The 25,427-nt window shown below is 41.3% G+C and overlaps 1 protein-coding gene and 1 long non-coding RNA gene across 3 annotated transcripts in view; one reads left to right on the plus strand and one right to left on the minus strand.

Moving 5' to 3' along the window:
- Positions 1-25,427, plus strand: part of LOC149864293 (uncharacterized) — a 120,259-nt gene that overhangs the window by 51,394 nt on the left and 43,438 nt on the right. The window lies entirely within an intron of this gene.
- Positions 1,078-25,373, minus strand: FRRS1L (ferric chelate reductase 1 like). Of its 2 annotated transcripts, none has more exons than XM_090049097.1 (5): positions 25,160-25,373; positions 20,094-20,178; positions 19,535-19,673; positions 12,607-12,853; positions 1,078-11,314 (listed from the first exon to the last, which is right to left on the minus strand). In XM_090049097.1, exons 1-5 carry the CDS (start codon positions 25,371-25,373, stop codon positions 11,142-11,144), a joined length of 858 nt encoding a protein of 285 aa, XP_089905223.1. In that variant the 3' UTR covers positions 1,078-11,141. The 2 variants fall into 2 exon arrangements, with proteins under 2 accessions (XP_089905223.1, XP_089905225.1); XM_090049099.1 differs by lacking the exon at positions 25,160-25,373 and adding an exon at positions 23,187-23,374.

The following is a 25,427-nucleotide window of genomic DNA, read 5'->3' on the forward strand; positions in this document are numbered from 1 at the left end:
GGATCTACTGTACAAAAGGCCTGTCTTTTATTCCCAGCTCTTTCTAATCCTAATTTGTATACCAGGAGGAGTAATACCTGACTGACTTCCGGGGCAGATCTAGACTTCCCCAAAGGGAGTGTAGGTGCAGCGCCTCGCACTGCAGGGATGGCTGCACCCCCAGCTACCTACCTCCTCCCCCTCCCCCACTGATGTGGGCAGACCACCCTTGGGAGCCTCCAGGGATTTTTTAAAAGTCCCTAAAGCAGATGAAAACCCCCATACTTCTTCTTCGCCCTTTCCTGGGGGAGAGTGCTACTGCTGCATTCCCACTGCCTTGGAGGTGGAGGGAGCTTCAAAGCTGGTCTTGCCCACTCTAGCCAGGATGCATGGGGGCTGGGCTTAGCAACAGCAAAAGAGGCAGCAATGGGTGGGAGGGGTGGGTGCCCACCCTTCCCAGGTCCCTGGGAGCAAGCGCAGTGAGGGAAAACCACCCCCATCTCCCCATTGCTCCTGCCACTGTCATTATTCCCATCTGAGCCCACAAAAACTGGCTGGAGCAGGCAGGAATGGTATTAAAGCTTACCCCATCCCCAGGGAAAGCAGTAACTGGCAGGTGGGAGCAGAGGAAAGGGAGCGGAGGACGTGCCTTTGAACACAGGAGGGAAGGAGGTGATTCTTCCCTATTTTGGTACCCATAGACTCCCATGATGAGGTCCAATCTGAAAGGGGGTGGGGGTGTAGCCACGCCATTGCACCCCTTATGGATCTGTCTCTGGTGATTTCTATCATAGATTATGAAGCTTTTTCTAGCTGCCTTTTCCCTACAAGTCTTACTCCTAAAACTGCATGAAGAGGGCATGCAGACTACTACAGAGGCAGCAATCAAGTTTGAAATATTAATATCTTGGCTGGCTTCATATACCTATGACTAATATGTAGCCAAACTACTGTGTAAAAGGCATAATTAAAAAAGGAAAAACATTCTTCAAACCCAGGGATTTTTCCATTAGAAAACAACAAAGAAACCTAAATGTACAAAAATGTTCAAAGATATTCTCCAGATACATAAGAATCCCTATTAGTGGCTATATTTGGTGTGTTTTTAATTTATGTTACAATTAAGTATAAAATGTATGTTACAATTAAGTATAGATTTAAATTTATACTTAACAGATCCATTATGATTTTGATGAATGGAAGAAAATATATATACATAAAAATATATAAGAAATACATTACAAAGAAATACATTACAAGTCACACATTTAGTCCCCAGTTGGGCTAATACTTGCACACATGCTTAAATTTACTATGGAACTGGTCCCACTGACTTCAGCTGGTGTACTCATAGTATTAAATTTAAGCAGATACCTCCAACTGGAAGCACTAATGTGAAATTAGAAGGGGAGGCTGGTATTTTAGCTTTAAAGTTACTGCCATACTTTACAGAGTCTACACCAAACATTTTTATATCAAAAAAGGCATTTATTATAATGGGTTTACAAATGTTTATGTCTTTGTTAAGTAGCTAAGCGCACTGTGACATCAGCAACAGTTTAGTATAAAACAGCTGTTACAAAGTAATACTTTTAGGGCATGCACTGATTATAAAATAGTCCTTCTAGTCCCAATAATTTACTTAGCTATGTGTTCCTGCAAGATCTAATGCAGTAACACATTGGTTTGTGATTACCAACATCTCTTTTTCAGTATTTGACAATTAAATCACAGTGGGCTCAATTCTATATTTTTTTAACCCAAGCAGTTCTCATGGACTTTAACTTTTGGCAGAAAAGAGTACAAAATTAGGCCCATGATGAAATGAAAGCTCAAGGCAAAAAATCAGGAACATGCTAAATATCCAATACTATATTTACAAGCTGTGCATGGATATCAACTATTTAGAAATAAAAAAAATCATTTTTAGAACACTGCACACAATTAAACATTAAACAGTTTAGAGAATTCTTTTTACAATTTACGTAATACAGAAAAAAAATGGCAAGAAGTAACATAGCTATTACAGTCTCTTAATCTCCAAAAAGTACAACATATCAAACCTTGTAATGTGCTAACCAGAAATACCAAGTACAACCAGAAATCTGTCACAACCTAAACAGAACTGATGGCACTTGATGTATAAGAACAAAATATTTCCACTTCTAGTCAGGGGTGCAGACATCTTTGGGGGTAAGATGTGGATTTGAGTGAATAGTTTTAGAAAAAGTTTGAAAATGTTGGCTAATGCCAATAGCTAACTGCTGGTGTAGATCAGATCTATAGAGCATCAGAGTACAATGCATTAATATAGGTTGCAAAAGGTTTCTTAACAATTTTTTCAACATGAGAGAAATTAATTTCAAATCCTAAAAAGAACATGCCTAACTGCTAGGTAAGCAACTTTTAATACAAGCAGCTTCCCTTTCAGAAGTGTTGTAAGGTCCTTATATATTTAGCCTCAAATGAAATTAGCAGAATAGTTTCCCTTTTCTTTTAATCTAATAAAATCATAAGAATCAGTCAAAGAAACTGTATCCTGAATCAGTGCAATACAAATTCAACTGATAATTCTAATAAAACTATGCCGTCCTATTTTTATTATAGTTAGTTAATATTTGTAGGCAGCCTTTTCAATTTGAGAGAGAGAAGTGTTACTGTATTTTAAGATTGCCTCTTCACATCCGTCACGCATGCGGGTCAGCAGGGTACTCTCTTCTATCATGTAATCACCAGATTCTTGGCTCAGCCTTCCATATATTCAGATCAATTAGATGTCTAAATACAAGATTTTAATTAGATGTCTAATTAGATGTCTAAATACATGTTTTCACAGATTCACAGAAGTTTAGGGCTGGAAGGGACCTCATGAGATCATTGGGTGTAGCCCCCCTGCTCTGGGCAGGAGACTGCTAGAGGTCAAATAACCCCAGCAAGGTGTGCGTCCAGTTTCCTTTTGAAGATCTCCAGAGTATGATAGGTAACTCTACACTGCTCTCAGAGGACATTTGAAAATTAAAATCACGTCTGTGCATACACTGATTTGGATGCAGAATTAAACACTAACCACATAGAAGGCTGAATGAAATGGATTCAGAAAATTGGAATCTACCTATATTGGGATCTACCTATATTAAAAAAATCAGATACTTAAACACCTATACTACACTGGAACACCTACCCTACACATATTACTAATTGCAAATGAAGAAACACAAGACATGTTGTAAAATGATAAGCAAATATATAATCTGCATTTAATCTTACTGACTTCTACATTCTGGAAACTTGAGATATTTTTTAAAGCTCCCAGATCTGTTGAAAATATCCACATGAAAGTTGGGCACATCCTGTGATTTTTTTTTTGTGAGACTTCCATTAGGATCTGGTCCAACACAGCAGAAATTGTGCTCCTACAATGAGCTTTAATCAGTGTCTGATGTACAGCAATGAAAGCTGTTTAACATGGACAGCTCAGTTCTACTTCCTGACACTCAAGTACGCACAGCTCTGTGCCTACTAGTGTGCTTGTACATGTGCCGTGGCAGTTCTGTCAAGATCTTGCCTGTGTGATGTGTTTCCCCCCTATCTCAATGGGCAGGATCACACCTTCAGGGTCAAATGTATCTACACGTAAATATGCATCAGGGATAGAAAGTAATTTTTAATCCATAGTGGCCAAGAGAGAATTCAGCTTTTGTGTAGAATCTCATTAGGGTCAGACTGTGTCCCTCTTCTTCAAACTGAATGGTATTGTAAATGTGAGCAGTCATTACAGAATCTGGTGCTAAGGAAATGTCTCAAACACAAAAGCAAAAGCAATAATTATAACAGGCAATTAACTGCCTCCTTAATGGCCAAGGCATTATGGGAAGTCATGTTAGCCATTTTATGTTAAAATACTAACTGAGATTATAATTCTGTATTGTGTAGCACGAAGCAGACTGCTATTCCTGCACACCATGCTATGTAGGATCTGTTACAACCTCCTGGGACACTTTTTCCAGTCCCACTGTTACAGGTTCACCAGTCAGTAAGAAAAACCGAATAGGAATCAGACAGCCTTTATTCACTGTCAGTCAGTCCGTCCAGGGGAAATATGTCAGGGTACATACAAATCCAAAGCTATCCAAAATGTACACATTTTTATACATATGCTCTTCTTTGATCTAGCCAATTGCTGGCTAACACATGGATGGACAGAGCTTGATGGTATCCCTTTCTTTTGCTTATCAATGCATTACCATTTCCATCTATCTTCCACTTTCCTTGGCAATCTGTCAACCTCTAAATTACTCTGGCAACTAGCCTTGATTAAGGAAAAAAACCACTTAACACTTTGACACCTCCCAGGCCTTTCAAAATATTTACCACACTTTGGGTTACCTCCCCAGGATGGAGTTGAGGATTATCAAACATGTCTGAGACAGCCTACAGACTCAGGCTCTAAGTGGAGGCTGTTGATTATATCAAAAGTTTTACATGTACAATGCGTATGACTACACTATAATAATATTATAATTTGCCTTCTGAAGCTTCAAACTGATTATACAAGTCCGACAGAGCAATTTCCAGAATATTCAGCCACCCACAACGGAGAGCTGAAAACATGCCTTCACTTCTAGCTGCAACCTGTCTCTGGAGGAGGAAAACCATGTGGTTACCTTGGGCACAGCTCCTGCAGAACAGAACCAGGTTGGTACTATTTTTGGAGGAGACAAATAATAGAGGGCATTACAGAGATATCTCTGTACATGGTATGAAGTCAGGAAGGAAGCCCTATTTAGTCTGTTCCAAGGTGGCAAAACAGTGAAGTACTCAATGAAACTAAAAGAAAAAGTTTGATAAAAAATACAAACTTATAAATCAATGTTTAGACTCAGTCCTGAGCCCAGGGTTGTGTATAGCTGCAGTACCCAGAAAGGAAGGCCAGGAAGAGAGCACTGACAGGGACACAGTTAGTCTGGTGTATTGCTAAGATGAGTGACAACGGAAAAGAGGAAAATACGGGGCAAGGGTCTTGGCTCCTCTTGCTTGTCCACACTATCTTTAATACTGCTTTATAGAGAGCTGAAACAGTATTTACAGCTGGCAAGGACTTCATACTACTGTCTCAAAACGTTTTCATCACCACGTAGAGGAGGCCAGTGCAGTCCTTATTCCTTACCAACTCTCCTTCACACCCACATTAAATCTGATAATCTTGCCTTTAAAGAACATAAAAGAAATCTGTTGAGTTTAAAACCATAAGACAGTGTCAAAGAGGATGCACATTTCAGAAAAGGGCTCAAGCATCTATGTGAATTATAAGAAGACCATCCACTGTTTTGCAAAACAGTGCAAAAATACTTAGGGGACATAAGCCTTCATTGCTTCAGGACACAGGGCAGATGCTAACTACCCAGCAGTAGGAAGAGCTTTCCTAAACAGCAGATAATTGTAATAACTGTTCTTTATACACTATCTTCTGAGGCATCTGAGTAAGGTCACTGTGAAAGAGAAGAGACTAGGCAGAAGGACTGATCCAGTGACAACTGTGATACGTGTCTGTAGTGGATCTTTAATATAAACAGCTGCATTGCAGTTTTAAGTACCTGCACTGATGTAAGTTTGCAATGGATGTATTCCATAGTGGGCCATATAGTCTGCAGCTCACAGCTTATGCTGGTGCTGTAGGAAAGAGAATGAGGACGATCAGGGAGTTAGATTGTCACCATATATCCCCGAAAGCGTTTACCTGATAGCAGAGCATGTCATGCTGCAGTCAGTCCCCTTACCCCTGGTTGGTGATGGTGAAGAGAGTGCCAGAGGCAGCACCTTTGCTGCCTTTACATAACTGAGATTTTCTGCAAACTGGGTGCATCCTTAGGAAGCTCACAAGTCTCCACTCCCTTTACACCTCTTAAGAGTGGAAAAGCAAGTGGAATAGTAGAGGATGTTAACTTCGTCCCCACTATATTTCCTTCTCCAGAATCAAAATGTTATTCTGCTTCAGAATTTTGCATGAATGTCTTCACTTTCAAATAGGTAACAAAAGTAGTTACCCTGTTAACTTCTCATGCTGTAATTTAGGTTCTGTGAACATTTATGCTATAAATTAAACTTTCATAACTATTTGTCTCCACAAAAATAAAATGACTCTTCAGTGCATTTCCTTTCCTACTTCTCTTTCCTTTTCTTAGAGGTAAGATAAGCTAGTTAGTTATTATTATGAGTTATATTTAATACTCATATTTGTATTGTCACAGCACCTAAAGGCCCCAGCAAAGAGCACAGATTGCATCTGGTACACAGAGAAGAAAATGCTGATCCCTGGTCCAAAAAGCTTATAAGCAAAGTATAAAATATAAAGCAGTAAAAGGTGACAGAAGGGTAACATAATAAGCAGCAATTTCAACTGAGATTTTTTGGAGGCAGCCATAAAGTATTTAATAGTAACTAGTACCTTTTGGCCTGCTTGTTCCAACATCATCATTACAACAAACAATCACAGCTACACTTCCAGAGGCCTCATACTGTGTATATGCACAGCCCTCTCCCTGCAAACAATCCCTAAATCCCTATGTTTGTACACAGATACCAGGTAATACCAGAATTCATTATTCTCACAAGCATACAGAAGACCTTTGAATTATTCTTCTTTAGCAGCCACTTGGTTAGTAGTCCCCTAAGGAGGCTAAAAAACAATATGAACTATCCTCTCTACTACAGACAGAAGCTCCAAGTCAGGGCTGATGCACATTTATGAAGCTGCATGTGCTGCTGTTGCCCAAGGCATACCAGTTCAGGGAATAAAGAGGACTTTTAGTATAAAGGATAGCTTCCATAAACCATAAATTGACTATAAGGCTAGTTTACAGGCACTACCAGGGACTATTCATTGTTTTTTGTTTTTTAAAAACAGCATATGAGAAGTCACTAGGCTTACTTTGTTAATGCTACTTAAATACATGGCATGAAAAGTTAAGTTTGACTGGACACGTCTACACATGCACATTTTACTGCGCAGTAATTCAGTTACTACAGAGTAACTTAAAAATTACTATGCAGTACAGGTGCATGTCTACACATGTACACCAATACTGCACTGTAACTATGATGGTTTATGCTGACTTGGGCTTAAATTTGATACCAACATGATGCAGGCATCAAATTTATGCCAGTTACGCATTACGCTCAGTAATACGTGTGTAGATGCCTTGGGTGCACAGTAACACTGTGTGTGGACTAACTTGGGACTAATTTTAGTCCCAAGTTAGTCCACACACAGTGTTACTGTGCTTTAACGGCTGCACATGTAGACACCAACCTAAAAACTGCTTACTGCGCAGTAGCTTACTGCACACTACAGTAAATGCACATGTAAATATGCCCATTAAGACCCAACCCCAACTCATTTATTACAGCAGTGCTGTGGTTTTATCTTAGTTCTTTCTTCTCCAAGTAATAGTAGCCTAGCAATTTTATGTTCCTTAGCAAACAGTTCTGGAACTTGGTTGCTTCTGTCCTCTCACTTCCAATCTGTTGTTACTTTGGCTAGAGCATGCTCAATTCTGGAATTTCTTTTGTCCATAAGGAGTTTCCAGATAGGTTTGATTTTACAGCTGGCAGGGAACATCTTCCAAACATTTTTAAGTGTCAAGTTTGCCTAGAGAGCAAATGAGTAATGAGAGAAGGACTATGTGGTTAAGAATATCTTTCTCCTCAAAACATAATTTAGTTCCCAGTTTTAATTATCTTCTCACCTTTGTTGGCTTCACACCAACTCCATATAGAAAGTACTGTGATCAGACAGACTTCCTTCACTCTAAAACAACAGTAGTCAACCTTTTTTACTTGGCAGGTTGGATGGGCAGTTCCTGATCCATCCATGGGCCAGATGTTGCAGGTGGCCCAAATCTGGTACCTGAGGCAGCAGCAGTAGGCTGGGTGCCCAGCCCAGATTCAGTTGGGTGCTGGTGAGGGGGTGTGACACAGCCTCAAACTGGCAGTGCTGGGTGAGGGGGCGTGGGAATTTGACTGTGGAGGAAGGTGGTCACTGCTACCCTGTTGCCAAATTTCCCACCTGTGGGAAGCCCCATGGGCCAGATGCAGTGGTTCTGTGGGCCATATTCAGGCCACAGGCTGGAGGTTGAACACCCATGCTCTAAGATGCCCCTTTTCTCCCTATTCCTATTTCTCCACTTTTAATCATTCTCAAGTCTCGAATCCTGTACTGTTGGTTGCAGCATGCACTTATTTTAAAACCTTTTTCCATTAAACCTGTGTTAACTGTAAATTCTCTGGGGCAGGAATCCTGCCCTTCTTATCTCTGAAAAATTATAAAAGAGTTTAATAATAACAGAACTAAACTCAGAGATCACTTAGCAGAAACAACACATTGCTTAACTTTTTCTTTTTTGTAAATGTGTATTTTCCCTATAATGTAGGAGGTCTAACTGGTGCTAATTAAGCACTTTAAGATCCTTGGAGAAGAGGTGTTACAGAGAAAGCACTACCAAAATCTGAACAAAAGGGGAAATACAGAACTACATGACATACGGTGCTACCAAATAAAGGGTAGAAAAGCTTTATCACAAAACCCAAGAAATTGAAAGTGAAGGCAAAAATCTGTTTTAATGCACAGCATAGGATCAGTTGACATCTCTGAAAACTTTGTAATCTTAATGTATTTTCTGCATTAGCAAGATCCACAGAGATGCATTAACTACAGAGATTTACCTTAGGCCCTGAATCTATTTACTGTTGCAAGGTTGATTAAACCTCTCTCTCTCTGGTGTTATTTTTCTGTGTTTGTATATACTGACCCTGTTTTTTGAGTTCAGCCAAGCTATACTAATCTGAGGACTTGAGTGAGAATAAGAAAAGCAAAAATTGGGTTTTATCTTATGCTTTTATCTTATGCTTCAGCTGTTAAGGTAGCCTCTAGAGAGCTATGGAAATGGCTATAAAGTATAGTGATTCTTAGGCTGCTGCAAGGTTTGCTGGCCCCTGGCAGAGAATTGAACTAGTCTTCTTGCTGATAGGTAGCACAAGGGAAGACGGATTTGCTCTGATAACACTTGTTCTTCCTCTAAGCCCAAAGCAGATGTTCAGGGGAAAAGATATGGCCTGTGACACTTGTTGTCTTAGCAGATAATGACAGTAGTTGGTTAATCAACTATGGAGCATTCACTTGCAGAAATATACTGAAATAAAGGGCTCCGTAAGTGACCTAAAGCATAAACTAGTCTCCTAATTCATACACCTTTGCTAACCCAATCCTGCAACTTTAAGCGAGCTTTAAATTATACTGTAAATGAAAGGAAATGCTGGTTAATCCTTTTAGTGGTTGATCTTCCTTTTGAAATACGGAGATGATGCTTGCAAAAACAAAAACTTAATTTCAAATATATCAGCACAAAGTTTTGAATAATGAAAAAAATCTAAAACAATTCAACCTGCAAATTTCAGATCTGGGTAACACTGAGAAAAAAAGAACACATCTCCCTTTAACTTTTTCTTATTGCTTCACCTATACATCATCCAGTAGTTAAGACAGAAACATCAATTCTTAGTTCTCCAATATGGCACAATCGATATAATCTTGGTAGAGCAGCATGATAAGTTAGCAAAATTTAGGGCCTGAACCTGCAACTCGTAATTATACCTCATCCCATATAAGTTTTTTGTGCATGCTACTTGCACAATCAAGTACAAAAGGTATATCCCTGCTTCGGATAACCATGTGTGAGGCAAGGATTTCTTTTGATGATACCTTTTATTGGACTTTCTTCAAGTCAGAGCCTGAAGACAAATATCTTTGCTCAGACCTGAATAAGAATGTCTTGCATTTGAAAGCTACGTGGTTGGGCCAATAAAAGATATCACCCAAATAAATCTTTGCCTCATATAATTCCTGGACCATTACAGTTACATCACTCTAATACAACCATAAGCTAACCATAACACCCCTTTCTTATGAACACTGGACATGGGCAGCAACAACTCAAAGCCTTCTACGGTATATATTGTGTTATTCTAGTTAATGTTCTGCAACTAACATTTCCAGTAATATTTAAGTATTTTCTTTCCAGGCTCTTGAAAATAGAAAATTCAAATATATTTTCCTGCTGCTCTTGTCTTTTGTCTGCAGTAGAAAATATGATTTTACCCTTTGTCTCATGGAACTGAAATTAAGGTGGCTATTTTTCTTTATCCCCATATATACCTATTTTGTTTAGGTTTACATTCCATTCCTATGGGATAATTAACAGCTACTCCTCATTTTTGTCTTTACCATGAATGGGATTTATTGGCACTCAACAAGGGAAAACAGACCCTTCAGCATTCCTGCACAACAATAGTTGAAAACAAATATTTATCTCTCAGTAACATTGCTTTCTATAAAAAGACAAAATTTACTTACTGGAAAAATGTCTTATGGCTTGTACAATTTATGTATTTTATATATTTCTCTATATATGAAGAATTTAAATCACCATTTTTCCCTGTAGAAAAAGCACTGCATCTCATAAATGACAAAAAAGTAAGTAGGAAGGGCTATGTTTATGAAGCATGATTATAGTAAAAACACTGAGTACCACTCTGCATGAAAAAGTAACATGCTTATGCTTGTTTGTAAAAAGAACCAGAAGTAAATTCTGGTTTTGGAAAGCACCAAAACCATTTTAGCCTGTAAATTGCTTTTGATTCAAAATATGTTGGGAAGTAAGCAGTCCTTATTAAACAGCAGTAATGTGACAAGAACCCATGTTCAGGCACTGACTGCCCTTATCTGCTACCTGCACCATAAAAATTTAGCATATCTTCCCCACTAATACTTCTTGAAGTGATTTTATATTACATAATTCAATATTATAAGTCCATCACTAGATTTTCCCCAACACGCGCGCACACACACACACACACACACAAAGAACTTACAAAAGTCCATTTCTTCAATAAACAAGTAGTAATTGCATTGATGTAATTGTTCCTCGATTATTATTATTATTATTATTAAATAACTGTTTGGCATACCTCCAGTACACAAAAACATGGTATTTCTTTCTTCTGAGAAGCTGAAATTGTTAAAACAGCTATAAATTCCAATAGAAAATACATCCATCCTGAGGAACTGACTGACAAATCTTCTCTATTTTCCATTTACATTGCAGTGGTCATGGGGTCCCCATCAATAAGTAGAAGGTCAGTGCAACGATGAGAAGCAAGCAGAATGGGGAAGAGAAGGTTTGATAGGCAGCTGATGGCATAAAAATGTCTTCATACTTGTAAATACTGACAGCATGCTCTGATACAGGTGGTGAGTCTATGTCATGTCGAGTTATAGAACCTTTAATAGGCAAAGAACAGAAAAAGATGTGAACATGGCATTTGTATTAAACCATTCTTTATCCCATTTTCCTTTTTACTTGCCAGACAGCCCCTTCTCCTATTACTGCTATTTGCTATATCAAAAGGCAGGTTTTCCTAACTTTTGAAAAGGAATTTCCAACCAGCAGGGGCATCTTATAAAAACAGATGAACACGAAACATCATATACATAGTAAAAGGGAGTATTTTTTTGGTGCCAGAAAACATTGAAGAAAATACCTGAAACTTGAACAAACTAACAATGTCCTTCAAGATCATCACAAACTGGTAGCTTTGAAGCATTCTTAATAATTTTGGGTGAGAGAGTAGAGATAATCCAAAAAATATCCAAGACAAAGCATCTCTGAATGTTGACTCTTTGTCTCTAAACAATTCTCCTTCATTTTTTCTATCCAAAAACAACCCTCCCATTGCCAGAATATTCAGCATACTCAATTCTGACAGAAAGGTGGAGTTAGAAAAAGCTGGCGTTCAGGACAGAATAATACTTTTGAAGGACATTTATTATAAAATATGTTATGACCAGGGATCCTGGTTTTCTCAGATAACCCCCTCTCCCCGCAATCTGTGGATTAAAAAAGTAACCCAAAATCCACATTTTCCTGTGATTAAAATGTAATATCACTAAGATATATCTATATGTTAGTGGTGTTTCATTTTGATTATGGAAAAAATGTGGAGTTTGTCTTACTTCTTTTAATCCCAAAACTTTTTTTTTTAATCAGAGAAAACCAGAATCCCTGGTTATGACACAAGGCTAAGCTGCACATAGGGTGTCCCCTAAACCATGGCTACCAATTGTACTTAGCTGTTAGTTCTGTGACATTGAGCCAAGTTTTCCAATAAACAAATCTGAATATGCCAGGCACACAAGACCAAGAATATTGTGACAATGTACCAGTACAGTAGAACACAAGAGTGAAAGTGATAAAACTTGTCTATGACAAATGTTCAAACTAAAGCAAAACCCAAATAAAGAGCATAAATAGGGTAAGTTCATTAGATTTTAAAGTAGTGTAAGACTGATGTTGTAGCTATGATTTTAAAGCATTTTTCTACCTCCATAATATTAACACCTCAGCATCAGGACAATAATTGTTACGAGTATTAGCCTGACAGTGTTCCTTACGTACTTGCATTAAAAACCACTGCTATTGGAAAAAAAAATTGCATGCCTTCTGAAAACCATTTTAATGTATTATTCAGTGAAGGACTGAAATATGTAGCCATAATGACAAAACGCCAACTTACCCTGAATTGCTGGACCCCAAGCAAACAAATAGTACCAACTCAAATGAAGATCTACAATTGTTTCATCTCTGGGAACATACAGAGGTCGTTTGAATCGACATGTCACACGGTTGTTTTCAAAAACCCCTTCTTCATCTCTAGCAGGATTTCTCTGGATTTCTTTAGCCCACTGACCAACATTATAGAAATGCTGTATTCGGACCCTTCCGTTGTCATCATGAACACAAGCCATGACATCATCTCCACCCTACATGGGAAAAAAATATTTTTTAGAAAAAGCTCAACAAAAATGCCATAAAATTCCTCTTAATCATAAAAGTATGTGCATACTTTTCATTATAAAAGCATAGTGATGCTGAGCTCTTTTTCCTAATTATATATATAGACCTTCCCCCAGCTACCTTCTCCCGCAGATTTTGCAGCTCAGAGCAAACAGTAATATTTACTTTTTCTGGCTCTTCACATGTATATAACCCTCTTTTTTAATTGTCCCCAAGAGTCAACTTACCAAATATGAATATTAAATTCTAAGAAGGTAGCACCATTGCCATAATTAAGTTTAACTAAAAAAGGAAAGCCTTTTAAAATAATATATGAAGTTGTCAGATACTGCTACACCACCAAAAGTACTAGTAAATAAGAACCACTGGTGTATACAAAACTCACTGCACCAAATTGTATATTATTTACTCAGATGTAGGAAATAACATACCAAACTTAAAGGGATAATCACATAAACTACAAGGAATCTGCTTTGAATCAGTACTGTTTTTCCAAATGTATTTCCGTATTATATATCACCCATGTGTAAACTAGAAATACAGTTCACAAATAGAATAGAATACCATAAACAATGGAATACCATTACTGGAATACTATAAAATACCAGTGGCAAAGAAAGCAGTCAATGGCTAATTTGCTTCTGTGCATACTGTAGGTAGTCTTAGAGAAAGGCAACTAGGGAAAAAACAAGTGGACGGAAATATGATAATTGTTATGACAATTACCCTTTTGAGCTATTCAAAGGAGTACTGTATTTCTAAGTAGGGCTGTGTGAAGCTTCAGTCGCTGATTCAATTCAGTGGAGATTTGGCCCGATTCGGCAGCCGAATCTCTAAATCCAAATCAAATCAGGAGACCCATCAATCTCTCCGAATCGAATCAGAAGACTCCAATTCAATTCGGAGAGATTCAGAGAGATTTGATGATTCAGACATAGACACAGCTTTATGTGTTTTTTCTACATACCTGACGGTACCAGGCAGCTTGTGAACACTGACATGGAGAGACAGATGGAGCATCCCAGTGGAGCATTGGGGGGGGCGGTCCACTTCCGGGTCCACTGTGGAGTGCACAAGGGACCCCCATCCCCTGCCTCAGTGACTGGAGCATCCTGGGTCGGGGGGGGCACCAAGGGCCCCCCTGGAGCTGACTGCCGAGCTGAGGGGTGGGTTCCCCACACGCTCAGTGGCGGACCTGGAAGTGGAACAGAAGTTCTTCCAGTTCACTTCCGGGTCTGCCGCCTAGCACGCAGGGCCTCCCCCCAATGCTTCTGTGGGATACTTCATCTACCCCACCATCTCAGCATTCACAAGCTGCGCCTGGTACCTTGAGGTATGTAGAAAAAATATATAAAGCTGTGTCTATGGCTGAATTGCTGATTCTCTGAATCAGAATCGAATCTTCAGATTCGGATTCAGCTGAATCGAATTGGGACATTGATCTGAATCAATGAATCAAATCACTGTCCCCTGAATCATGCCGAATCCAAATTAAATATGGCCCGCTTCGCACAGCCCTATTTCTAAGACAGTTATTCAATACCAATGTCAATGCAGCAGGCATAGAATCAGGGCAAAATGTTACTTTCAACATAATTTCTCATCAGCTGTCATAGCAAAGAATGAAGTTGATATTCTGTAGTTTGTTATCAAATTAATGTTATCCAAGTAATAGCGGTACTGTGGCAGCACTCCCCCACCATGTGGTACTGGAAGAGGTAGCTACCATGGCCTGCAGGCCACATGTTAGAACCACTTCCACATAATGTCATTGGTATATCACACACAAGGTGGAAAGCATGCTGCTGTGTTGTTCAGAAAGCCTTTTTTCTATTGTATGCATGTTACAAAAGATTCTTAACTGATATTTTCTCACCTAATCTTGGAAGCACAAACTACTTTTTGGAAACAAAGTGGATATGGACAAAAATGGCCTGGCAAAAAAAGATTTTGCACCCCGTGACTATCTTTATGTGCAGATTCTAACAAAATGTGTGGAAAATAGGAAACCTAGGTGGCAACTGGGAAGACCTGCATTTGTAGAGCTTCAGAACTCAGTAATATTGTAGGACAGGCCACAATGGCTAAAGTTACATTAAAACAGCTTCCTTTCTAAAACCCTATGTTAAACCATTGACAATTTTCCAAAATTTCCACTTCAAATGTAACACTTAGGTTTAAACAAAGTCTCTTTATCTTTAAGAACAAAGGCATTTTTAAAAATTAGAACATTCCACCTATAAGAGATATGTTAAAGCTAGAGCTGGCATGAAAATACTTAGGAAAATGCTATTTTGAAACCACCAAACTTTTTCATGAAATTATACAGATTGACAACATTCCATTAAAAATACGGAATATGTTAAGATGACCTGTTTTGACATTTTCAGAATCCAACGTTTCAATCTATTTTGTTTGAAAACAATTCTTTTTCATAACTACTTTCTGTAAAATATTAAAAGGGTCAATATCAAAACAAAACATTTCAAAATGTATTGAAACAAAAATGCTTCAGTCGATGTAAAACTTATTAAAACAGTTAGTTTCCTAAAAGATTCAAAATATTGTCTTTTTGTATAGATTCAGGGCAAGCTATTTGTGGATTATTTTCCTTTTCTAAATATAATATTTTGTGGGACAGAAAAATAAGCATCCTGAGCAGCTCTATTAAAACACTGGTTTTCAATTTTTCTGTAGCTACAGCTGCTCTGTAGTTCCCTGTTTCTGGTGTGTTGGTTGTAGCCATTGTTGGTCCAAGGACCTAGGCAGGCAAGGCCAGGCAAGGCTCTTTGGCTAAATGTGATATCTTGTATTGAACCAACTAAATAACCAACTAAATATTTAGTTGGTCTAATAAAAGATATCATATTTACCCAAAGAACCTTGTCTGCCTGTAGATCCCTAACACTCACATCAATCTACTCACTTCAGCCAGTTGTGGATGCAAGAATTATGCTTCCCCAGTCATTTTTGCTATATACCCCTCTCAACCGTATCCCACACTGAATTTAAACTTCTTGTCTTTTTTTGTAGAGTCCTTCAAGATTCTGCTTTGGCTTATATTGGCTTCTTTTTCAGGTCTCTTCTTTTTTAAGTCTTCCTAGTCCCACCACACCACCAGTGCATCTAGACACAAGACATTCATTTCCTTCACACATACCCATCTCTGTCCTGTCAACAGGAGTACCCTTACCCATGGAATTACTTTAGTCTCAGTTCACTTTGAACAATGACTTTCTTCCCATTCAAATCCTTCCTAAAAACTAACTTTGAAGATGATACTGTGGCAGGGCACTTTAGGTGCCTGCCACTTTAAGGGCCTGAGCCAAGCTGCCAGCAGGTGCCTGATGGTGGCAGCCATTTTAAATCCCTGGCTGCCTTTATAACTGCATGAATTCCCTACTGGCTGAGGAGGCAGCAACACTGCCTGGCTGTAGGGCTGCTGGTATCATCCTGGAGGTAAGGAAGGAGCTGTAGGGGATGGTAAGGAGGCTCCTGGTCCTGGGCATGACCTAAAACTGCACCCTGCTGGGAGTGGGTGGCCTGGTGGGGCTTTCAGTGTTGCGGGAGCCCCCAGGAAATGCCAGGCCAGTGATCACCCTGGTGAAAGGTGAGTAGTGGCGCCTTAACCTCAGCCCTCACCTTCTGGTGGGTAGGAAGTAATACCAGCTGCCAAATGCAATGACCTGCTGCTCCAGGTGGGGGTGAGAGTCCTTGTGAGACCCTGGAGCATCATTCATGGTGTGTGCGAGGGAAATTACACCATGGGAGGAGTAGAGACCAGGTAAGCTTTAGGAAGCACCTGAGCCAGTTGGGGAGAGACTCTGCAGGGCCAGGCACGCTCCCCGGAGCACCTGAGCCAGGAATGGGGAACCCTGCTGCAGAATATGCAGGCAAGAGGTGAAGACCCTGTTGAGGGACTCAACTGGTCAATGCTGGGGCCAGGACCTGAGAGTCCAAAGAGCTAGGGGCTCACCACGGGGGACGCCCATGATAAGCGAGGGAGCTCAGGGTCCTGACTAGGCCTGAGAAAAGGGATCCAGGGCTTGCAGAAGCCAAAGGTCCCCATGGTTGGGGGCCACAGCTAATAGGCGAAGGCAGGGGTCCAACTAACTGCCTGAGATGCCATTTGCGAAGCTTGGGCCACAGCGTAGGGGAGGTACGGAGCCACAGACACTCCCAAATATCAGAGTGCAATAATGGGCAGCCTCCTGCCTTATTTAACAACTTTATTAAATAAAAACAAGGTGTGGCGGGTGAGACAGGCGGGCGGTGTGCCCAGAGGCAGGTGGGGAGCTAGTTGTGGCTAGCAGGGATGCCCACCTCACCACAGATACCCACTGGAATCAGTTTAAACCAACAATTATAAAGGTGAAGAAACAATGTTGGATTAATTATTTTTGCTTTAAGAGCTCTCATCCTACGTAGTGGGCATGTCTACACATTACCATACAGTAACATTGTTACTGTGCCGTGTTTTAGTACTTGCTATGTGGAAGTGCTAAAACATGGTACAATAACCGCCTGTACTGCAGTGTATGGGCAGCACATACTTAAATTCACCAGCTATGTCGCCATAGAAGCATGCTATAACTGGGGACCACGCTGCTATGGCAATGTAGCTGGCAATTGTGTGTAGTCACACGATTGCTGCGTCATCACAGTGTGCTGTACAGTGACCTGGGGTATCGCTATGTTTCCAGAGGGAAACATGTAGACATACCCTCTAAGTAATTAACTGTGTTGTTGATTGACAACTCTTTGAAGCAGGGACTTTTCCTTTCTTTTTTGAGCATGAACTTGAGTGGCATGTACCTTTTTAGTGGTAAAGGGGGCCTGGGCTCTGTTACCGTATTCAATATCAGAATCAGGTCCTAAATTTAAAAAAAGTATGGACCTACATCTAGAGAAAAGGAAGACCTACAGCCCCAAAACAAGACAGTCAACACTATTTGGACAAGAAAGAATACTAAAGGCTGCACATGGAATTAAAAAATAATCCATCCAGGAACCAATACTTTTTTCTTTCTTAAATTTACTTGGCTGTACAAGCCCTAAGCAGGGACTCGATTGTACTGAAGCAGAAATCTGATGAAAGTGTACTCTAACCACAACAGAGATCACAGCCGTTTACAGTAACAAGTTCTAACAGACTTGGGTCACTAAAACAGCCTGAAAATTCATGGGAAGGGAAAAATGTGACACTAGGTGTAGGACTGTTCCTGCAGGTCCCTTCCTATCCTTTTTTGATGACTCCCTCTACAATAGAAGTATATTTATTGATGACATAGTCCTGATTATAAGATTAGGATGGAAAAGCATATCTTCTCCACATTTCTTACTGCTCCTTATTTAGGGTCTGATTCGATGGGAAACTTTCAATTGACTTCAATGGGTTTTGAATCAGAACCTGTAAATATTTTAATATTCTTCATCTTACAGAGTCCACTTATTATTTTTATATTTACCGTAGATACATTCTTGCCCCCTGACATGAAATGTATTACAGAACAGTGCATTTTTTGTGTCTTAGTTATGTGTTTCAGTCAATAACCATTTATAGATAACAGTATAAACTGTCTTGAGCTGAAATATGTTTCCCAAACACAACTTTATGTATAATGTAGTCCTTGTAAAGACTGTAATGCTGCTTGCTCCTTAACCCTAATAAAAAAATAAAGCTTCTAAAATAGCAAAATAGCAGAAATAAAAATACATACAGTGGAGTCGCATCTTACGTGGGGGTTAGGTTCTAAAGTCAGTGTGTAAGGTGAAAATCTCGTATAGTCAAAATTAGAATCGCACTCAGCGCGGCGAGATGCTCACACTATGAGAGGCACGCGGGAACTGAGACCAACTGAGGGAACAGCAGATTCATGTCTCCCATCTCACGCTCACTCTGGGGCATACGCTCATTGAGTGGAATGGCAGGCAGAATCACCCGCACTATTTAAATTGTTATTTTTCTCTTTTTTTTTCTTCTCCGAGCACGTATAGTCAAATTCGCGTAAGTTGAATGCGCGTATTATGCGACTCCACTGTATGTACAACACCAATTAAAAAAAAATAAAAACGTGAAAAAACAAACTAAACAAGAAGCTTAGTAGAGCACATACATTTAAAATATTAGTTTTTTAGTACCTTCACCTAGCTCTTCTGGGATATGGAAGAACTGAAAGAGGGCACTCACTTCATAAATTAATTAGGCAGTCTAAATTTATAGCATGGAATTTTAATTGAATTATGAATAAAACCTTAGGACTATTCTAATTTCTGTTGCAGTCTTTGCTACAGTAAAACTGGCATGAATAGTACAAGTGGTACAATATGAAATAACATTTTCTTGAATGTTTTTTAAAATCAAATGGAAAGAAGATACTACAAGTCAAGCATTCAACAACAGAAAAAAAGATTACTGTAATGTCTCATACGAAAAGTAGGTGACAATGGTCCAGTGGAATGAGTAGGCCTGTCTTTTCTCTGATCTGCTACTGATTTGTTTCTCAGCTTTCAACAAGTTGTTTTGTCTCTGTATGCCTATGCTTCTGCTTTTTAAATCAGATCCATATTGTGCATATTTATTACATGTAAATGCTTATATAATTTGGTGTCATGAATCAATATTAAGCTTTGAGAGTCAGTCTTACCATTTTCTTGTCTGAGGAAAATCCCACCGCCACCCAGCCATCAGTATCGGCGCTCAGCTCAAACTCTACATCAGCTCCTATCCTACGATAACTTAGAAAATAGTCACAAGTCTCCGCATTACAGCCAGGTTTACCATACCTAAATTAAATAGGAAAACAAAATGTACATCTCTTTTTGCTATTCAAACTACAAATAATGTATTGCTCATCTACAATTCCAGACAAAAAACTAGAAGAAGGATTTTTTGTCATTGATTATATTTAAATTTTCCACAGTTCTTGGCAGAGAAACAAAATAAACCAAAAGTTTTATATTTTATTTTTGTATGTGCCGTTAATTACAGTATTAGAAATAATTATCCCTAAACAGTCAGACTGTACAGTGTTAATTCATAATGGTGAGTAGCTAAATCACAGCAGTCATCCACTCACCTCAGTGAGACTATTTTTGTAAGCGGTCACAGACAACAGAAGTGTTAAATAGGGCACATTTACTAGTATGTGTAGGGTAGGCAAGCAATGTTGAACATAAAGTTCTCCACATTTACTTTAGACTAACCTGAAGCATCCCTTAGTTTTTCCACAATCATCCACTCTAATTTTTGCAAATGGATCCACAGGAGGAGCAGTAGGAAAAGGGTAACCTGCATAATCAAAATAAATCATGACTGAATGATGAATACAGTATATCATATTCAAATCCTGCTGTTGTTAATACATAGCTACACCACCATGCTGCCTGCAGGCCAAGATCAAAGCTACATCCTGCTAAGCATCACATATGCTAGGCACACTTTGCTAGGGACAGTTTCTGCCTTGAAAAGTTTACAGTCTAAACAGATAAGCCAGCAGAGAGACAGAACAGAAAGCATCACTGGATTGGATTATTTTATTTGCTTAATTCATTACAACAGTCCCATGCACTGATACAGACTGGGGACTGACTGGCTAAGTAGCAGCTCTGCAGAAAAGGCCCTGGGGGTTACAGTGAACAATAAGCTGAATATGAGCCAACAGTGTGCCCCTGTTGCCAAGAAGGCTAACAGCATACAGGGCTGGGCTAATAGGAGTGTTGCCAGCAGATCGACAGAACTGATTATTCTACTGGTGAAGCAGCATCTGGAGTACTGTGTCCAGTTTGAGGCCCCCACTACAGAAAGGATGTGGACACCTTGGAGAGAGGCCAGTGGAGGGCAACGAAAAAGGTTAGAGGGCTGGGGAACATGACTTCTGAGGAGAAGCTGAGGGAACTGGCTTCAGTATGGAGAAAAGAAGACTGGGGGGATTTAATAACAGCCTTTCAACTACCTGAAGGATGGTTACAAAGAAGATGGAGCTAGACTGTTTTCAGTGCTGAAAGAACAAGGACCAATGGTTTCAAGTTGCAGCAAGGGAAGTTTATGTTACATATTAAGAAAAATTCTCTCAGGAGGAGAGCAGTAAAACACTGAAACAGGTTACTCTGAGAGGTGGTGGAGTCTCCATTCTTGGAGGTTTTTAAGACCTGGCTAGACAAAGCCTTGGCTGGGATGATCTAGTTGGGGGCGGTCCTGCTTTGAGCAGGGGGTTGGACTAGATGACCTCCTGAGGTCCCTTCCAACCCTAATTTTTGATGACTCTATGATTATGAGGGAAAGGCAGAGCTTGGGTTCACTCCATCTGATGCTTTGGTGGAAGAAGATGTTCCACCAGAAACCTAAGTTATGCTGCAGTAGCACAGCTTTAAACTTACCCCAGGGCAGGGTTGGGGAACTGTCCCCTGGGGTCCCCCAGCCCCCCACCATCAGTTCTGCCATCAACTCTGTCCTAGTTCCTCCAAAGTTAGCTCTGGGTACAGCACAGAACCTCCAGTATAAATATAGAAAAGAGGATCTTCAAAAGCTTCCAAGATGGCTGATGCCTAAAACCATTACACCCTAAAAATCTGAAAATCCTACTCAGAGAGAAAAAGTGATTTGCCTTCCTTCACCCAAGAAATCTTTGGAAGAGCAAAGAACTGAGTATAGGTTTCCTGTACCTTTTTCCACAAATGAATGCATAACGTTTATAATCATTTCAGGTCATCAATTCAGACATGTACACAGATATATTAAAGCATATTTTAATAAATTCTAGTTTAAGAGAGAGAATTAAAGTCCTATTGGATAAAAAGGTAAAGTCAGTGTTACAGATAAAAACCAAACCACCAACAGTAAGCAAAAGTTAAAGATGGAAATCCCAACACAAAAAAGGCAGATAAGAATAAGAGTTCAGACTCCAAAATCAATGTTCCCTTGTCCACGTTATAACAACGCCCTTTGCAGAATGGCGGACTTAATGCTATTGGTGGATCTTTGTATTTTTCATTTCCTGGCATTTGGAGGTGGGGGGGGAGGAAGGGCGTGTTTGCGACCCCAGTGTCAAACACCTAGTTGAATTAAATTTCCTGATAAACATAGAACTAGTACTAGTACTTGAAAGTTGTGCAACTGTGTTTTCACTTTTAGGGTGCACAACTGAATAGAAACACAAGTCATTGCTAGGACAGCACTCCATACTGTTGCAACTAGTAACACAATTGACTGCTTGTGTTGCAAAAAAATTGTTAGCTGCTTATAATCATGTTATCTAACTCCTCCTTTTTATCCAGCAACCTTTTTTCAATAAGATCTAGCCCCATGTAGAATGTGGAGCTTTAGTATTTAGTAACATTTTAACTTGTTTTAAAACAAGCCAAGATTTCCCTACTATATACAGGCATACCTCAGAGATATTGCGGGTTCAGTTCCAGACCACCGCAATAAAGCGAATATCGCAATAAAGCGAGTCACACGAATTTTTTGGTTTCCCAGTGCATATAAAAGTTATGTTTACACTATACTGTAGTCTATTAAGTGTGCAATAGCATTATGTCTAAAAAAAATAATGTACAGACCTTAATTAAAAAATACTTTATTGCTAAAAAATGCTAACCGATGGAAAAATGGCACCGATAGACTTGCTCGACGCAGGGTTGCCACAAACCTTCAATTTGTAAAAAACGCAATATCTGCGAAGCGCAATAAAATGAGGTATGCCTGTATATGTTAATCAGCAAAACATTTTTAAAGTTAAAAATAGAGAAATTATAAATCCATCTAACTCCCTCCCTTTCATAGGGCCAGAAAAACAAACAAACCACGGGGCTTCTAAAAATCAACCTCAAAATGTGCAACCAGACAGAGCACCAGACTTCCAAAATCAAAATAGATTTGTTCTTCCCCAAACTCCAAAATGAGAAGAAACTGATTCTGTATTAGAATGAAGGCACTAGGAATAACCAATCCATTAAACACCAGAAAAGTTCTGCCAAATGTTTTTGTCAAAAGCAGTGACAGTGGAGGTGGTGGGGGACCTCTTTCTTTGCATTCATCGCAAGCCTAACAAAGAACCTTAGGACTCATGTTGCAATGAGCACGACTCTCAGGACAACTTCTGCCAATGGCACTAATTTCCACCTGTATGTTTCACCTTCTGTATGCCAATGAATGTTTGGGTATTACAGCACAGATATATGACTGAGCACGAAAGATTAACAGACTGTACTGCAAAACTGTCCACCCAGCAATGGACAGAGACAAAACAAGCTCTTTCAGTACCCTGGACAGGGTGAGGGATGAGGCCAGAGATGTACCTGGTAAGGTTTGTGCCCTAGGCAGCTCTGGCTGGTGTCCAAGATGCAGATGGTGGACGCAAAGGCACTCTAGGATCCTGTCATCTGCAAACATCAGCTGCCTGTAGAAGGGGAAGGGGCTGGGGGTGGATCCAAGGGGCAATAGATAGGGGTCGGGCAGCTACAGGGAAAGGTGCCCCCCAGCCAAGGAGTTAAGTCTCTCACCTGCCCCTGTCCCCAACAGACATTACGAAACGACATGCTGAGCAAAGATATGCAATCTCTAATTCAGTGAGGAGAGGAGGGGACACCCATCTGCTTTAATTCCTTGCTCTTTTCCCCAAACCTGTACTGCCCGGCTCCTTCCCCCATGCCACGCAGCCAGAGCCAGTAGCTGCCAAAGTAGCAGCACAGCTGCATCAATTCCAGCAGCTCTTTGCCCCCAGTATAGCTCCCCACTCTTAATCAAAACCTGGACCTTGTTTCCCCCTCAACCACTCCTAGTTTTGGTACCAATCAATAGCCCCACGGAGCAAAATACTCTAAACGAAATCTAAAGTCTACTGCGAGCTGCATCAATCCCTGTAGGCGACCAGTGGAACATGTCTCCTGTCCCCAAAAAGATGGCAGATCTGCCTTGACTTCAGGGTCCAAGTGACAACATACATTAGGCTCACGCAGCCTGAAAGTGGATGGTAAGCAGCTAAGCAGATGGGACTTCCATCTGCTATGGGAGGGAGAGGGTTTTTGTCCCTGCAGAGTCCTGCATAAGGCCTTCCTTCACTCCAGCATGGTCTCTGGACCATATCTCCACTTCCTGCTCCAAAGAATGGAGGCACCAGACATGACTATGCAGACCAGAAGTAGAAGTGGGGCTTTCAGGTGAACATCAGACAGCCAGTTTAATTTGGGATTGCCCCAGGCTTTGACTTCCCTCAAACCAGGCCAGGGACAATCATTGACAGAGGCAACCAGTGACCTGGTATTAGCCTTGAGTGTTATCGTCATCCTTCACAGGTCTACAAAGAGGCGGCAATGCCCACATACCTCTGGAGTACCCCCATGTACCTCTGGCATGCCCCCAAGATTTCTCCTGGGGTAACCAGGCTGTCTGGTAGGGTGGCTCTGGGCGTGAAGGCCAGAAAACTCTCAACAAATTAGCAAAGCCAGGATGCACAGCTTTGCCCGGGCAGAAAGGCTGCTCTTACCCGAAAGCTTGGGAAAGACTAATCGGGGCAAACTCCCTGCAGCCTCCCAGCTGTGTGTGCACTCCTCTTGCTTCCCATACATCACAGTGGGGACCTAGGCATCTCCCACCCCACGCTGGCCAGGGGCTCAACAGTGCCCGCGTCTGACTGCCATTGGGGTGGGGGTGGGGGGGTTGGGAAAGGATCTTGCAAGCATCTCCCTTGTTGCGGGGGAGGATTGGGAAAGAATCTTCTATGGGGGGCAGGGGGGACGATCTCCTACAGGAGGGGTGGGAAAGGACCGCACAAGGATTTCCCATGGGGGGAGGGCTGGGGAAGGATCTCCCATGGGGGGTGGGAACAGATCTCACAAGGCTCTCCCATGGGGGGAGGGCTGGGGAAGGATCTCCCATGGGGGGTGGGAACAGATCTCACAAGGCTCTCCTATGGGGGAACGATCACCCAAGGCTCTCCCATGGGGGGAGGGCTGGGGAAGGATCTCACAAGAATCTCCTTGGGTGGGGGGGGGGTTGGGGAAGGATCCTCCATGCGGTGGGGTTGGGAAAGGATCTTGCAAGGCTCTCTCCCACGGGGGGAAGATCACACAAGGCTCTCCCATGGGGGGAGGGCTGGGGAAGGATCTTCCATGCGGTGGGGCTGGGAACGATCTCCCGTGGGGGCTGGGAAAGGCTCTTGCGAGGCTCTCCCACGGGGCGAGGGTTGGGGGAGGATCTCGCAAGGAGCCCCCGGGGGCAGGCGGCGGTGCCGGAGCCCGCTGGCCGTCGTGCCCGGCGCGCGGCCGCTCACCCTCCTCGGAGAGGTAGCGCAGGTCGTAGAACTCGCCGGCGAAGGTGCCGTAGGAGGAGTCGTGGGGCTGCCGCGGCGCCTCGTCCCCCGAGCCGGGCTCCCCCGCGCCGGCCTCCCGGCGGCCGGCCTCGTCGGCCGGGCTGGCGGCGGGCGCGGCGGGGCCGGCCAGCAGCAGCAGCCAGGAGCCCCAGCGCAGCCAGCGCAGCGGCGACATGGCGGCGGCGGCGCAGAGCGGGCGGGCTGCGCCCGGGAGCGCCACCCACCCAGC

Source organism: Crocodylus siamensis, chromosome 5 (assembly GCF_052110815.1).
Source record: "Crocodylus siamensis isolate JL-2025a chromosome 5, ASM5211081v1, whole genome shotgun sequence".
In the NCBI taxonomy this organism is placed as follows: domain Eukaryota; kingdom Metazoa; phylum Chordata; order Crocodylia; family Crocodylidae; genus Crocodylus; species Crocodylus siamensis.

Coding starts and splice junctions, on each gene's coding strand:
- FRRS1L (XM_090049097.1), bottom strand. CDS start 25,373: ATGTCGCCGCTGCGCTGGCTGCGCTGGGGCTCCTGGCTGCTGCTGCTG. Junction 20,179..25,159: donor GCGCTACCTCTCCGAGGAGG/GTGAGCGGCCGC, acceptor TTGATTATGCAG/GTTACCCTTTTCCTACTGCT. Junction 11,315..12,606: donor TTGGGGTCCAGCAATTCAGG/GTAAGTTGGCGT, acceptor TGCCTATTAAAG/GTTCTATAACTCGACATGAC.